Source organism: Lepus europaeus, chromosome 2, assembly GCF_033115175.1.
Source record: "Lepus europaeus isolate LE1 chromosome 2, mLepTim1.pri, whole genome shotgun sequence".
NCBI classification, from domain to species: Eukaryota; Metazoa; Chordata; class Mammalia; order Lagomorpha; family Leporidae; genus Lepus; species Lepus europaeus.
Window position 1 is genome coordinate 51,944,178 of NC_084828.1, and position 16,782 is coordinate 51,960,959.

General features: G+C 35.3%; 1 protein-coding gene across 1 annotated transcript in view; it reads left to right on the forward strand.

Annotated features, from left to right (window-relative positions):
• The window catches only part of EPHA6 (EPH receptor A6), a 1,087,270-nt gene that overhangs the window by 790,492 nt on the left and 279,996 nt on the right, over window positions 1-16,782 (forward strand). The window contains exons 8-9 of the mRNA XM_062206703.1: window positions 12,270-12,378; window positions 16,027-16,097. Coding sequence (XP_062062687.1) covers window positions 12,270-12,378; window positions 16,027-16,097 — 180 coding nt within the window. The remainder of the gene's footprint in view (window positions 1-12,269; window positions 12,379-16,026; window positions 16,098-16,782) is intronic.

Consider the following 16,782-nt stretch of genomic DNA (forward strand, 5'->3'; position numbering starts at 1 on the left):
AGGTCTTCCTTGTTGCCGTTGGTTCACCCTCCAATGGCCGCTGTGGCCGGCGCATCATGCTGATCCGAAGCCAGGAGCCAGGTGCTTCTCCTGGTCTCCCATGTGGGTGCAGGACCCAGGCACTTGGGCCATCCTCCACTGCCTTCCCGGACCATAGCAGAGAGCTGGCCTGGAAGGGGGGCAACCGGGATAAAATCCGGCGCCCCAACAGGGACAAGAACCCGGTATGCCAGCGCCACAAGGTGGAGGATTAGCCTGTTAAGCCATAGGTTTTTATAATAGGCATTTCACAGACTTTTTGAGGATACCCTGTATACATGAATTTCACTTTTTTTCTCAACAAAACAACCATTTTAATCCCATTTCCATGAAGTTTTTGAAACACTTCCATACATACAAATTCCTAATTCATTATATTGAATAGGACTTTCATCTTCAAGTGACAAAAAACAAACTCATTTAATGAAAAGTTCGTTTTATCATTTAACTGAGAAGTCAAGGGAGTAGTGAAAGACTGAAGACAACCCCTCTCTCTGTCTCATGTTTTCTTCAATAATTTCTGTCTCAGTTTTGTTTTCCTGTGTATTCAATTTATCTTCAGGTAGTGTCTTCTCTTATATTTGCAGGAGCTAGTATCTCCAGCAAAAATTGCAGTTTTTTGTAAACTCACATCTCTTTCTCTACTCTTAACCTGAGTATTAAAATAACTTGAGAAAAGCATAAGCACATTGATTGAATTCAATTTAGTTTTTTTTTGGGGGGGGGAGGTAAAATAGCAAGGTTTATTAGGAAGGAACATCTGTAAGGACGGATGGGCACCTCTCCAGACAGAGCCTGAGAGACTGGGGGGGGGGGGGGGAGGAAGGAGGGAGGTTACAGGTTACATGATCTACCATTTGCCTGTCTCTTCAACTTCTGCTTCTGCATTTGGTCTAAGTCAAACATCTCAAAGTACACATAGACAACCTCTAAAGATGTTGTGTGATTTTGTCTCTATGGACAATTTGTGATGTTGTTTCTTTAAACTAGAATGTCCCAATATCTGCCTTAGTGATTTCTAGATTTCTTCTAGTCATTCCAGATTTAACTTAAGAATCATCTCCTTCATCAATCTTCCTTTCTTCCCATTATGGTTGTCACTCTCTCACTCTTCTCTTATGATCTTCCACTTAATGCACCTCCATTTCAGAAACAATTTTACTGTATTACTATTAAGGTGTATACATTACCTCTCAGTAAAGATAATCTTCTTAGAGGATGAAAAACAGTACTTTAGTTTTGTTCATACTCCCAAGCCTTATGTTACAATCTGAATGATGAATAAGGAAGGAGTCAATGAATGATTTCATGAAGAATTTTATAGAAATGCTTCTAAACAAACCAGTATGTGTTTTTAAATTGAAATACCTTTCATAAAAATTTTTCTACAAAAAAACACTTCAAATAATTCTGAGTTTATAAGCCTTATAAAATTTGTGACATTTAATGGCTCTACTTTTAAGTACAAAACTGTTTACCTCAAGCCACAATACATTTTATTAAGAAGCTATAAGCTCAAATGCATAGATATGGTTACCTGTACACAAATACCCACTATTAATATCATGGAACCTGTTGAATAGTATTGGAAATTGAACAAGGTTCTGGATCAGTGTTCCAGAGAATTTGTGAAATTTAAGGAAATCCTATTCTACACTGTATCTAAACTTTTAAAAGAAGGCTAAAACCTTTATGTATAAAGACATAAGAATTTCAGTTCCAAAAAAAAAAAAGTTCTTAGTTATCTCAACTGCCAGTATCAATATAAAATAATAGACAGTTACAAGCTAAATCCTTGATATTTGGAACGTTGACAATAGTTCCAATTGTTTAAATGCTTCAGTCACTTTTTATTGTTATTTGTAATTTGTCACATAAAGTCTACTTGTGGCAAGCCATCTTGACTGCTGAACCTGTTTTTTTTTTTTTTTAAAGAAAGAGCATATTTAAAAAAAAAAAAAAGAAACAGTTTCATCATGCTTCACTACCTGCCTCTCTGTCAAATTGTAACAAACTCACATTTTCCAATTATCCTTGTGCCACTTGACATTTTTGTCTGATAGGTAAATTGAGGTCATCATGACGAGTGAATCTGAAAACCCTTGGTGTCCCAGTGTAGCTGCAGTTTCAAATATAGAGTTGTACTCTGGAGAAGAGACAGAGTAGAAGAACAAGTCACAGCTGTGGAATCACTTTCTGAAAAAGTATAATCCCTGATGAGAGTCTTGACTTCAACAGAAATGATCCATCCATCGGCTATGTTTCCATTCAGCTGAGAATTCACTAATTAGTTTATTTGAATTGAACAGAGTCTCTTCCCATTTTCTATTTTACTTCCGATCTTAGAAGTATTTTTTTCTATTGGTAAATGGCAGCAAATATTGGGTGAGGGGTAAAAAGAGATGTTATTGCAGTACAATGTTGATGATTTTTCCTTATTTACATCATCCAAAGCCTAGGCAGGGGTATATAGGAAAATATTAATTCACACTATTTCCTAATAATTTCTAGTAAAAATGCCAGGTTCCAAAATGTAGACATGCAAGGGATTATTTATGAATCTAAGATATGTTTAAGCATCAATATTGGTACATAAATCAAATTAGGATACTTTTCTTTAGCTAGGGACATTTTTTCCTTAAATCTATAATATATTGTTCATCTCTTTTTCATGAACAATATATATTTATTAATATTTATACTATAGAAGTACTTATGCTAATCTTGTTGTATATAAAATTGAAACATACTATTTCTGCCAGGGAGCTTTTAGCATAGTTGAGGTATTCCAAAAACATTAATTCCTCAGAACAGACATTTATCTTAGCAATTACGATTTTCATTAAGATACCCACATTCCAGATTGGAGTATCTAGTTTCACTTCCTGGCCCCTGATTCCAGCTTCCTGTCAAAGCAGACCCTTGGAAGCAGTGGTGATAGCTCAAGTAGTTGGGGTCCTGCCACCCACATGAGAGACCTATATTGAGTTACTTGTTATTGTCTCCTAGCCTTAGCCAAGCCCAGCCCAGCTTTGCCATTCTGGACATCTGGGGAGTGATCCTCAGATGGAAACTCTCTCTCTGTCAATCTGTCTCTCCCTCTCTCCCTCTCTCCTTCTCTCTCTCTCTCTCTCTCTCTCTCTAATAAATACATTAATAAAAAATTCTTAAAAACACATTTGGACACTATGAGAAACAATGACTTAACCAGCCCTTGTCCTGACTGTCAAGTAACAACTTAATACTTTATCCCTTTTAGTATTTTTTTTTGTTCTACTTAATACTATTGGTTGAACTCCTTAATTAACACACAGTTATTCTTAGGTGTTTAAATTTAACTGAAAATTGATAGCTGTTAAATATAAGAGTGGGAATAAGAGAGAGAGGAGATGTACAGTTTGGCACATGCTCAATCAGACTTGCCCCAAACGGTAGAGTTAGAAACGTGCCAGGGGATTCCAATTCAATCCCATCAAGGACGCATGTACCAATGCCATCTCACTAGTCAAAATGATCAGTTTCAGTTCACAATTGATCATAATGATAGGATTAAGAGTCAAAGGGATCACACAAACAAGACTAGTGTCTGCTAATACTAACTGATAAAATTAAAAAGGAGAGAACGATACAACACAGAAAGCGGGATACACAGCAGGCTCATAGAATGGCAGATGTCCTAAACAGCACTCTGGCCTCAGAATCAGCCCTTAAGGCATTCAGATCTGGCTAAAAAGCCCATAAGAGTGTTTCAGGAATGGGAAGCCAAGACACTTTGGGGAAAAAAAAAAAAAAAACCTAAATGAAAGATCTCTGCAAGTGAGATCCCAGCAGAAAGTATGGACCATCAAAGAAGGAGGTACCTTTCTCTGAAGGGAGGAGAGAACTTCCACTTTGACTATGACCTTGTTTAAATAAGGTCAGAGTTGGCAAACTCAAAAGGCTTCCATAGTCTTGGCAACTCATGACAAGAGCCTAGGGGGATTACTGACACCATAAACAAGAGTGTCAATTGTTAAATCAACAGCAGGAGTCACTGTGCACTTACTCCCTATGTGGGATCTCTGTCCTTAATGTGTAGTACTAAGTGAATCAATGGTATAACTAGTAATCAAACAGTACTTTACACTTTGTGTTTCTGTGTGGGTGCAAACTGTTGAAATCTTTACTTAATATATACTAAATTTATCTTCTGTGTGTAAAGAGAATTGAAAATGAATCTTGATGTGAATGGGATGGGAGAGGGCATGGGAGATGGGAAGGTTGTGGGTGGGAGGGAAGTTATGGGTGGAAAAAGCCACTGTAATCCAAAAGCTGTACTTTGGAAATTTATATTTATTAAATAAAAGTTTAAAAAAAAAACATTTAGAGCAGAGTGCCTAACACACTGCAAGTAACTAGACAGTTTCCATAGGACTTCTACTTAAAAGCAAATCACTGAAACTGTCAGGAAATTACCATTTTTCTTATTTGAAATTTTTACCCAAGGGCCATATTTTGGAAAGAAATGTTTTTCCAATCACGCATACATGAACTCCTGCCCTTTTAAATAAAATATTTGGACATGGTATTTTTAGTTGACCTTAGAAGATTATGTTAATGTGTTGACTTATAACCTAGTAACTTCTCCAGTACTTCTTGAGTCTTGAAATGCTTATGGATCTTAAACTTCCTTGCTTCCAACACGTGTACATTTTGGAATATTGTATCAGATATTTAGTTTCTCCATATCTTGTGAGTGTGCCTAACAGTATGCACTTCTACAACTTTCTCCCTCTTTGGTGGCCAATCCATCCATCTGGTTTCTAATCCATGATTATTATACCGTTTTGTAAACTTGGACATCAGTAAGCATGTGTTAAATAAAAGTGATGTGAGGCATCACAACTCTTTTGTGGATTAAACTATGCATTCTTAGGATATGAACATTATCTGTTAGGGGTCTTTTCAGATGGTCTTTATCTCTTTGTTTACTTACTGTTGCTCAATGCATTTCATGTAATTGAGGCTGCCATTTAGCTCTGATTTCAAATAAAGGTGATAAGATGTATACCTGAACTAAGAAATAGGGGTGAGAATTGGAGAGAATGGGGATGAATGTAAGAAATATTTAAAAGGTAGGTATGGCAACACTGATGATCATCCGGAAGGCAAAGAAGAGTTTTATATGAGGGCTATGTCCAAAGTTCTATGCCTGGATATCTCTAAGAATGGTGCCCCCACCTGGAAGAGATGATTTTCTCACCTAGGTAATGGGAAGAAATCTGAATATTTTAAATCATTATTTTGAAAAATCATGGTCTATCCACATAATGTGGGATGGAAGAGATGCTCTAGAAAGGCAACCTAATAGAAAATGATAAACTTTAAAAATATGCTCATAACAGAAAAGAATTAACATTAAAAAGCTATCACACAGAATACAAATAACAGATTTTACTTTGAAATGTAAATATAAACTAGAATAATCTTGATTACAGGGAGACAAAAATCATATGCTTCCATAGAAGAAAATTCTTCAGTTAAAAATAGCCAAATTGCTATTCTCTCACACTTTCCTAAAGACATGAGATCTATTTCTTTAAGTATTTGGATTCCAAATAAAGAATCTCACATTTTCCTTTTTAAAAATAGAAAAGACTAAAGCAAACCTCTTTTCATAATGTCATTCCAGCTTATGCCAAACACTGGCTAGGTGCTGAATTCTAGCTCAGTAACAATTTTGCAACCCTTTTTGTATAATTGCTTCCTCTTAAGGAAGTGTACATCTCTCCAAACCATAAAATGAAATGTTTCATTTTAATATACCTGTTTTTTCTAAGAATACAACCTCATTCCATTACACAAAGGAACATTTCCAATCAACTGGTTACAAATAAATTTCATTTCTTATCGTGGATTTCATTGTGGTTCTTTTTAAGGACAAGTTTGCTCTGTACAGGTGCTACTTGCATGAGTAAATTACAGGTACATTTTCTTCCTACAGAACTAATTAAAATTAAGCTTCTCCTCTGGTTCAAAAAAATGAATAGATAATATTACAAACAACTTTCTATAACAGAGGAATCTGGAGCCATATTGTCTGTGGTTTCATGGAATCCATCTGGTAGATAGCATGGTTTGTTTATCTAAGTGTCTATTTAAATGAATCAAGTCAGTGAATGGCTCTTACCAAGGAGCATCTCTTCCTCTTCCTCCTCCTCCTTTTCCCAACACTTTATATTTTACATTTTCTGAACTTTTCTGTCAGCTGATTTATTGCTAGTAGTTGGTTTTTCTCCTCCAATGTCTTTCAGGTTCCCTTTTATAACAGTAATTGTATTCATAATTTTTTAATCAGTGTCTGTCTTCCCCACTGAACTGGTTGTAAATACCTCATCACAGTAACTGTGTCTGTTTTATTCATTGCTGCATCTCCAGTGTCTTCCTGAGTTCTGGCATGTAACAATTGCTCGATAAATATTTGTTGAAGGAACTATTAAGTTCGTAGCTCATATTTCTGAGCTCAGTCTACTCAACCTGATAAAATATAGGAGTCTGAATTCCTAGTAGCTCTTTTATTCTTGGAGACACAGTCTTTAAGTGTACAGAATGACTGGATTTTCTGATTAAACTAGAATTGAGTACACTCTCTTCTCTTACAATGTGTAGCTGCGTTCAGGGTAAATCTTCCTCAGGTATTAAGGGAAGGTAGGGATATGAGTTACTCCTATATTAAGTGATTTTTTTTCCTTACCAGAATCATCCAATACAAGTAAGCATTCACTTCATTCACTCAAAAGTGTATTTATTTATTATTTTTAAAATTTTATTTGTTATATAATTTTCATATATTTCATATATACAGATTTATATTTACATATATTCATATTTATTTATAGTGGCACTTCCTCCTCTACCCTCCATCCCACCCACGCTCCATCCCTTCCTCTCCCTCCCTCTCAGATTCCCACTCTTAATTTTTACAATGATCTATTTTCAGTATACTCAATGATCATATAGTTAACCCTACTCTAAGTAAAAGAGTTCAACAAATAGTATGAAGAGAAAGAAAACATCACAAAACACTGTTTCTCAATGGAAGAGACAAGGGCTATAAACAATCATCATATTGTCCATTTCATTCCAATATATTACATTTCAGGCACTCTATTAGTTTTCTTGGATCAAGGAAAATATATGGTATCTGTATTTTTGAAATATACTTAGTTCATTAAGTATAATGGTTTCCTGTTGCAACCATCTTGTTTCAAAAGACAGGATTTCTTTTTTTCTTTTTTTTTTTTTTTTTTTGCTACTGAATAGTATTCCATAGTGTATATATTCCATAATTTGTTTATTCAGTAAACACTTGATGGACATCTGGGTTGATTCCATATCTTATCTACTGTGAATTGTGCTGCAATGAACATGGAGGTACAGATAACTGATTTCTTTGGTTTGGGTAAATTCCCAGGAGAGGGATGACTGGATCATAAGGTAGGTCTATATTCAGATTTCTGAGGTATCTCCATACTGTCTTCCACAGTGCTTGCACCAGTTTACATTTCCACCAATAGTGGACCGGGGTACCTTTTTCCCCACATCCTCATCAGCATTTGTCATTTGTATTTGTAGCCCTGTAGATCAAGCCCTATAGTTCTGTAGGATCACAACAAAGTACCACAAACAAGGTAACTTTAAAAAACAGATCACAGTTCTGTCAGTCAAAGCATGCTCCCTCCAAAGAATTGAATAGAGAATCGTTCCTTGCTCCTTCAGCTTCTGATGTCTCCAGATATTCTTTGGCTTTTGACTGAATAAGCTGTATTTACTGTATTTACATGGCCATCTGTCCTTTGTCCTCTCCTCTTCTGTCTCTTGTAAAGATACATCACCAGATTTGGGAAAACCCAGTTAACTTAGGATAATCAAGATCCTTAACCTGCCAATTCAGCCCAGTACAGATACCATAGTGAATAACGTTCCTGCTTTGTGAAATTCACAGCCCAATTGAAAAGACAAATTAGAAACAAGTTATTTCAACAAAATATAATAACTTTTTTTTTTTTAATTTTTGACAGGCAGAGTGGACAGTGAGAGAGAGACAGAGAGAAAGGTCTTCCTTTTGCTGTTGGTTCACCCTCCAATGGCCGCCGCGGTAGCGCGCTGCGGCCGGCGCACCGCGCTGATCCGATGGCAGGAGCCAGGTGCTTCTCCTGGTCTCCCATGGGGTGCAGGGCCCAAGCACTTGGGCCATCCTCCACTGCACTCCCTGGCCACAGCAGAGAGCTGGCCTGGAAGAGGGGCAACCGGGACAGGATCGGTGCCCCGACCGGGACTAGAACCCGGTGTGCTGGCGCCGCAAGGTGGAGGATTAGCCTAGTGAGCCGCGGCGCCGGCCATAACTTTTTGTAAAAGTAGTTTTTAAGACTCTATAAGAATATCTGGAGACTTAACCAAATCTAAAACATAAAACAAAACAAAATGTTTCACGGATGATGCGATGTTCAAGAAGGAAGAGTGGCTAGGAAGTGATCATTGGGTCATTCAAGGAACTGGAAGGAGGGAAATGCTGAGGTGAAGCTGGAGACTTAGGCTAGAGCAATGTGTAGAGAGCCTTGTCAATCACTTCTCCTCGGCCTTTTGGCTAAGATCAAGTGTTAAGAGCTTTGTTAGAAAACTGAAAGGCTTTGTAGATTACTCAGGGATCAAGTCAGTGCTATGTGATGGATCAAAAATAGTATGTATGATAAATAACAAAAGTTTCCCCTGCTGGGACCAAGAGCTGCAGACCAGGTCCTGAGCATCCCTCTCATTTCCATGTGGAAATTCTTGTTCTTTTGCATATTTTATTTTAGTCCTAATGAACAACATAATAATATAGTAAAATTTTTCTGAACAATTTTAATAAGAATATTTAATTTAAAATTCTCACATTACCAATATGAAACTAAAATCCAGTTGTTCTAAGACAACCAATACAGCTGGGTCTTCTAGGTACTCCTGATAGTAAAACTGGTGGTTTAGCCGGTGCCGCGGCTCATTAGGCTAATCCTCCACCTGTGGTGCCAGCCCCCCAGGTTCTAGTCCCGGTTGGGGTACCGGTTCTGTCCCAGTTGCTCCTCTTCCAGTCCAGCTCTCTGCTGTGGCCTGGGAAGGCAGTGGAGGATGGCCCAAGTGCTTGGCCCTGCACCCACATAGAAGACCAGGAGGAAGCACCTGGCTTCAGATTGGCGCAGCGCGCCGGCCGTGGCGGCCATTTGGGGGGTGAACCAGAGGAAGGAAGACCTTTCTCTCTGTCTCTCTCTCTCACTGTCTAACTCTGCCTGTCAAAAGAAAAAAAGGGGGGGAGCCAGGGCCGTGGCGCAGTAGGTTAATCCTCTGCCTGCGGCGCCGGCATCCCATATGGGCACCGGTTCTAGTCCCGGCTGCCCCTCTTCCAGTCCAGCTCTCTGCTATGGCCTGGGAAAGCAGTAGAAGATGGCCCAAGTCCTTGGGCCCCTGCACCCATGAGGGAGACCAGGAAGAAGCTCCTGGCTCCTGGCTTCAGATTGGTGCAGCTCCAGCCTTTGCGGCCATTTGGGGAGTGAAGCAACAGAAGGAAGACCTTTCTCTTTGTCTCTCCCTCTCACTGTCTGTAACTATAATTCTTAAATAAAATAAATAAAATCTTAAAAAAAAAAACTGGTGGTTTAACATACTGGCATAGCATAGGCTGGGAGACAGGCAAAGGAAAGTTGGGTTAGCAACTTTCTTGTTTACATGTGTGACCTTAGGCAAGAAACACAACCACTTAAATCAGGAATCATAATGGCACTACCTATCAAGACCATTGTGAAGAAATAAATTTAATAATGAATTTGAAGCTGTGTACATTGTGCCATACACATAGCTACTGTTAAATACATAATGACTGTAGCTGATGAAGCTAATCATGTGCTTTATGTTTCTATAATGACACCAGTTCATTATTCATAGCATTTTACTCCCAGTAAAATACTGTGTCTCATTAAATATTATTTTCAAATGACTTGCATATTTTCATATTTTATTCTCCACAGAAAGTATTTGGGATTCCTAATATAGAGGCTTAATAAACAATTTTACAGGCATGTACATCTTTAAAATGTCTCAGCTTAATATTCTGTTATCCAGTTAAAATCATAAAGTTCACAAATCAGTAATCACAAGTATGCAAGAGAAGAAATATTAGTAAAGTTGTCATTTTACTAAGTATTTATATTTTATTTAATCTGATTATCGAGAGGCACCCAATTATATCTTTCCCTCCATTTGTACTTTGAATATATTGTCTCAATAAATTGCTAACTACATGACTACTGTGAAAATATATGTTCCACACTCATAACTCTTGAACTATATATTCTACAAATACTGCAGTTACCAGGTAAATAGTTTTCTTTTTAAATTCCATCTTTATCATCAAAAAGTTAATGTTGTTTTCCATAGTATCTATTTCTTACAGTTTGTTATTCTATAATTTTCAACAAGAAAATGGGACATTTTTAAACATAACATTAATTTCCATATCAGAGCTATTTCGGAGATTAGGAAATCCGGTAAAGACCAAATAAAAATCTTCTATACATCATTTGTTGGATAAAATGCAGCTATTTAACTTGTCTCTGCACAGATTATGAGCTGAAACTTGGCACTTTAATAGATTGCCTAAAAATATCTTGATTAAATCATAGTGACTGAAATCTAATTCCAAGGTTTAATAAATTTCTCTTGCTGAAAGCTGAATATAAATGACTTTTGTTTTTATTTACATTACATTTCTTGAAGAGTATCTTAAATGCTGTGACTGGTTTCTTACTGACTGCACAGTAGCATTTCAGGTCAATGTATTCTCTAGTAAGATGACATCTGGTGAGGATGCTATTACCCTGAGTATATTGGCACATAATATACTGCATACTTCATTCTCCAAAAAATCTAATTCTATGGAAATCTTTGAGTATTCAAGTTTAATAAATTATTATTATGAGAATTATGGATTTACTTTTCAGTTACATACTTTGATTCAATTTGGCTCCTATAACTGAAGAGATTAATGGATATTTATTTATAGTGATTAAATTAAAAAACAAGATTTATTCAAGTTAAGGGTTACTAAAGGAATTAATTGATTTAATACTTTAGAATATTGATGATTAACTGAATTATTACTCTAAGTTTCAGCAAAAGAAAAAGAAATGAAAGAAAAATCCAGAAGCCTAAATTCTGGTCATAGCTCTCTGAGAGCTTTGGCGAGTTCCATGACTTGCCTGTGCTTTAGTTTCCTTAGTTCTATTAGTAAGCAAGTGCCCATCCCTTCTAATAAAAATAATATTCAATTATAATTTCAATAATGCAGAATATGAAAAATGCTAATGATTTAATTGAATTAATATTTTTTTAAAAGATTCCACGAATCTTTTTTAAAAATTGAAGCTTGCAGCCCAGGCATTTTAGAGATAGCATTTTGTCAATGAAAGAAGAATTATGTTGTTACTATATGTTATCTGGTCTTTTCTTTAAAGAAAGAAAGCTTTAAACGTCAGTTTTCCTATTATTGACAAACATCTTTCCACCTACTATGTATACCCTTGGGCTGTCAAGGTGGGAATTTATAACTTTAATATTTGAACTAAGAGCTATGAAATACAAAGAAGGTCACTCTCAAAAGGAATTACTAAATAGTCCTTGCATTCTGTGGACACAGACATCAAAACGCATGTAACGCATGGGCTGTCGGTCAGTTTTAAATTGGAAAAATATGAACAAGTATACATATCAGACAGAATCCTTTAGTCTGCCTGCTGATTTAACTTTGCAACACATACTTAATCTTAAAATGTGAGGTACTAGGAATGCATCGAGTTTATTGATATTTGTCAGAAAGAAGAAAGATTTCTGTTGTGGGTTACGACCTCAGCTGTGCAGCCTTAGGCAAAGCTCATTTATTTTAGGTTTGCATCCTGTATACCAAAATCTGTAGCAAAGGCCAAATATGTTAAATTTCTTTGGTATCTATTACTATATTTTCAAGTATAAGAAGTCACTTTTAAAGTTCATAGAAAATGCAATTTAAAAATGTTTTTATCATGCAAAAAACTGTGAAAGCCATGCATATTCTTTCATGATACAGATGCCTATGATCTTTTTGAAGACTCCTCATTACTGAGTTGTAGCATAATTATGATAGTACAATGACCGGGTTGATTCTAATATTGGATCTGTTTCAGCTTCTGACATGGCAGCAGAACAAGGGCAGATTCTCGTGATAGCCACAGCAGCTGTTGGGGGATTCACTCTTCTGGTCATCCTCACTTTGTTCTTCTTAATAACCGGAAGGTAACTGAAGCATACCAGTTTATTGCCAACATTTGAGAATAACCACAAGTTTTAGGCACCATGTATCCAAATATTTTTCACTGTAACAAAATGCACCTAATAAAGACAGGGAACCTGGGATATTCTGCTTTGATAGTGAATTTCGTATGACAACATAAACACTATCATTAGTTCCCCATATCAACAGATCCCCCTTTGTAGATACATTCAAAGACTGGATAGAAGCAGTTTGAAAGCTGTGCAGGATAAGTTCATATTCGATAACCAACTTGTAATTTTTCTCTTTAGTATAATTAATTATACCTTGAAAGATTTTTTTTCTTGGAAAATACATGATTCAATGAAGAGACAGACAGTTTATATAAAAACTCATAAATGTATTGTCATAGAAATGTGCTGTTTGAATCAATAAATGCTGAAACTATGCATATATCACTTGATTTTTTTAAGATCAGCATTTCTTCACCTTAGAATAATATGGATGAAAAATTTAAGTAGTAATAAATTTAACATGTAAAAGACCTAAACTGAAACCTGAGTAGTTCGTCAATGTTCTTCACACATCTAAACCTTAGTTTTTCATTCTTGCATACATTTGTAATAACAATACATATTAAAACCATCAATTTATTCTTAAATATATTATATGCAGTGATTAACATGAGCCAGGTACTGGCAATACAGAAATGTAAATGAAGTTAATATGTATGAAATTATTAAATTAAATTTTTAACCATTTATATTTGTCAGACATCATAAATATCTACAGATAATTCCTACAAAGAGAAAAGTATTCTTTCTAGATAACAGAGGCACATAAGACCTCAAGAGTTTTCTTGATAATCTGAAGCACACGTATTTTGCAAAATAGGAATGTCATGACTTAAAACTGCAGTAAGAACACCATCCATGCTATCTTCAGCTGAAATACAATAATCCTACCAGAAAACCCTGATCTCTGATAAGGAACAGGAGGCACAATAGTTCAGTGAACTATGAGATAAAAGCCTTCAGGCACAGTAGTTCAGTGAACTATACGTACCCTTTGTTCTACTTTTTTAATCTCTGCCTAGATACTTATATTTATTCAAATTCAATTATAAACTTAATGGGATGGTCATATATGAAATTATTATCTACAATTTTGATAGTTCACCAAAAGTTATAGATCAATAAATTGACAAGTACTTGAATGGCACTTAGTCAAGTCTGAGTCCCTGAGAAAATGCAACTGCTTTGGAAAGAGTGTAGCAGATTGTCACAAATTTCCTTATACAGAACTTACCAAGGAAAATGAAATTTTAATTTGGTTAAATTGAAATGGTGACTTTGTTACTAAATTAATTTATAGGGGACACATTTACCCCTATGATTCTTAAAAGTTCCATGATTATAAACACAGTAATAATACTCTTGGAATTATGGAGAAAATCTAGGAGTCTGGTTCGGGGAGGGTGATTAATTGATAGAATGATACTAACTATAGTAACGAAAACAACGTAGACATGAAAGAAATGCAGGAAATTATGATAAATCTACCCTAATAAAAGAACTGGTTGTGGGCACACTCTGCTGCCAGCATCAGTTGCTATTGCCCAGCCTTATCTGAGTTTCTCCCTGACTTCCAGAGCTCACCTCTAGCAGCTCTGTGCCACCATCTCAGCTATGATACAACACACGGTTTGTAGCTGAAAGAGAAAAAAAAATTGAAGACTGTGTAATTAACCTTTAGGTGGAGGACAAAGTGTTCAAGTTTACATCCTACAAGTACCAAATACCACCTACAAATACCTTATTGACTAGCAGGGATCAACTGGTTATGAAAACACAACCTAAAACCCTAAACTCTCTGGTCAAGTGTTAAGTTTCCTTATTGAAATAAGGTCACAATTCTTCCAAACCTATCCAGGACTCTTTAGCAAAGAGAGGGATTAGAAGAAAAAAGCAAAGAAAGAAAATTTATTTTAAGTGGATAAAAGTGGAACTTTTAAGTACTAAAAAGTGGAACTCATAGAAACAAAAAATAGTATTTTTTGTGTAAAGTCACAATGCCATTTCCGTTTCATTAAAAAAAATCAAGTTACCAATACTTTGTTTTGTTACATGTCCAGCAATCTTATTAGGAAGATATTATGCAGAACAGGCCCTACTATATATTCATTGCCCTCTGTAATATAAATGCTGACCGTGCATTGTGAATTCAAGAACACTGATATATTGCTAATACTGTATTTATCATGAAGTTGCACAGAGTTTTCTGTGTCTTAGTGTGCTCTGGAACACAGGAAGTTTATTCTGTAATTAAAGTGCAGTGTATCCTATAAGGAGATCTGAATTCCAAAGATACAAAATATATCACATTAACTAGACTGTGAGAATTTAGATAAGGATTAATTTTGATTCAGAAATACTTCTATACTTCATTTTGAAAGTTCCTTTGGAGAAGTTTGGGATACTTTCTTAAGCATAATTTCATGTAACATCAGTGTCATAATTATTGCCAATAGGAAAATATTCATCATGAAATTGAAATTGAAAATTGAACTTAAATGTTATTTGACTTAATAGTAGTTTAATATATGACAAAACTGCATGCAGTCTATTAGTTTTATTTATATGCATATCTAGCAGAATCTGAGTTAAGACCTTATTTGCTCAGAGTATTTCAGTAAACAATGATTTAAATAGCACATACACATGGGAAAGCATTTCACTAAGACATCAGAAAACACTGCCTCAACACATAAATATGCCAACCTTAAAAGAAAACATTTCAATCTTTGCAGGCTAAATAAATTTGGCCTAATAAACTTGAGAGATGAGCTTGGATGTTACCTTTATGTGGAATTCTTAGAGTAGAATATGAATACCACTTACAAATAATTTAATTTTGAAGAAAAATATATGCTAAATTATTTCCAGCTCTCAATTTCTGTGTTTGACATTTTATATTATGACATGAGAATCTGATTTAATATTCTACACAATGGAGAGAACAATTTCATTTACATAAGTTTTTTTTTAAGCACTGTGATGGTGAAGCATTCATTTGAAGTTATTCTATGAGAACTATAAAATATTTCTGAAATAATACTGAATTTACCATAAAATTTAGGGCAAAACCCCCATTGCAAGATTGTATTGTGTACCACAGATGTATTCATTTTAGTCATTTGGGATTAGCAGTTTGATGAACTATCAGATCCTCTGGATGTTGATAGATTTGTTCATGTTCAAGAAGTCATGGGAGCATGGTTATCTTAGAGAGAACAGAACATGCCTCCACCAGATTTCAAACATTTGAAGAGGATACCATCATTGAAAATGGAAGATAGTTGTCTAGGTTTCTGAGATTCTGATTCAAAAGCAGTTTTTCATTTTGACTTTTAATTTTTTTTTTACCAACTCTATTATTAGAAGTGCAGTAAGAAAGAAAGTCATGTTTATTGCTGATTATAAACTATTTTGAGTCCTATATTTTATATCAGTCTACAAGAAATCTTCTATGATGTATTTTCACATGTTACAAAGATATTCTTAAAAGTTGTCTTTATGACAAGAATTTTGTCTATGGATAATATATATTTTAATTGGTGTTGATTATTATTCTGCACAATTCTTATAAATTTCTATTTACCTTTTTCAAAGGTGCCAATGGTACATAAAAGCCAAAATGAAGTCAGAAGAGAAGAGAAGAAACCAGCTACAGAATGGGCATTGTAAGTAATGCATTGAATGCCTTCCATTATCTTCTATTGTTCTGGCGCTTTAAGAATTCTTCTTAAACTTGTATCCATTGGGTTGAAAAAGAGAAAAAAAATCACCTCCAGCTTTTCAGCATTAAGACTTTTCATCTGTTTTCTAGAAATCTGGAAATTGCACCTGCTTCTCATTAAATGACGTTACCTTTTTCCCAATTCTGCTTTTTGAAAAACAGAACAGACTGAATTTGCTAAATTTACAAGTTTATAACTGATTATATAGTTATCTACCACTCACAATGGCTCCAGGACATGACTCAGATATTATTTACTAGAGTAATAGAAATATTAAGGAATCTTTATTCCTTCATTTAAAGATACAACAAATCAATTTACAATTCATGAACATTAAAAAAAGAGTATCAGCTCTTTAACTCTTAGAATATGTATGAAATCCTTGGGATGACTGCAAGGTTATATTCATTTGACGGATCTCTTCCCAAGCAAGCTGTAATTACCGCTATAGTTAGTTTGATAATTGCAATTCTCTCCTCCCCATGCCCACCACTACCTCCACCTACAAACTGCAAACTATTTTGTCAATACAGTTTCTCTATCACAGGGCACTGAATTAACAAGAATGGGATGCTCTTTAATTAACTGTAGTATAAAGATAATATGTGAGGCAACGTGTTTGACTATT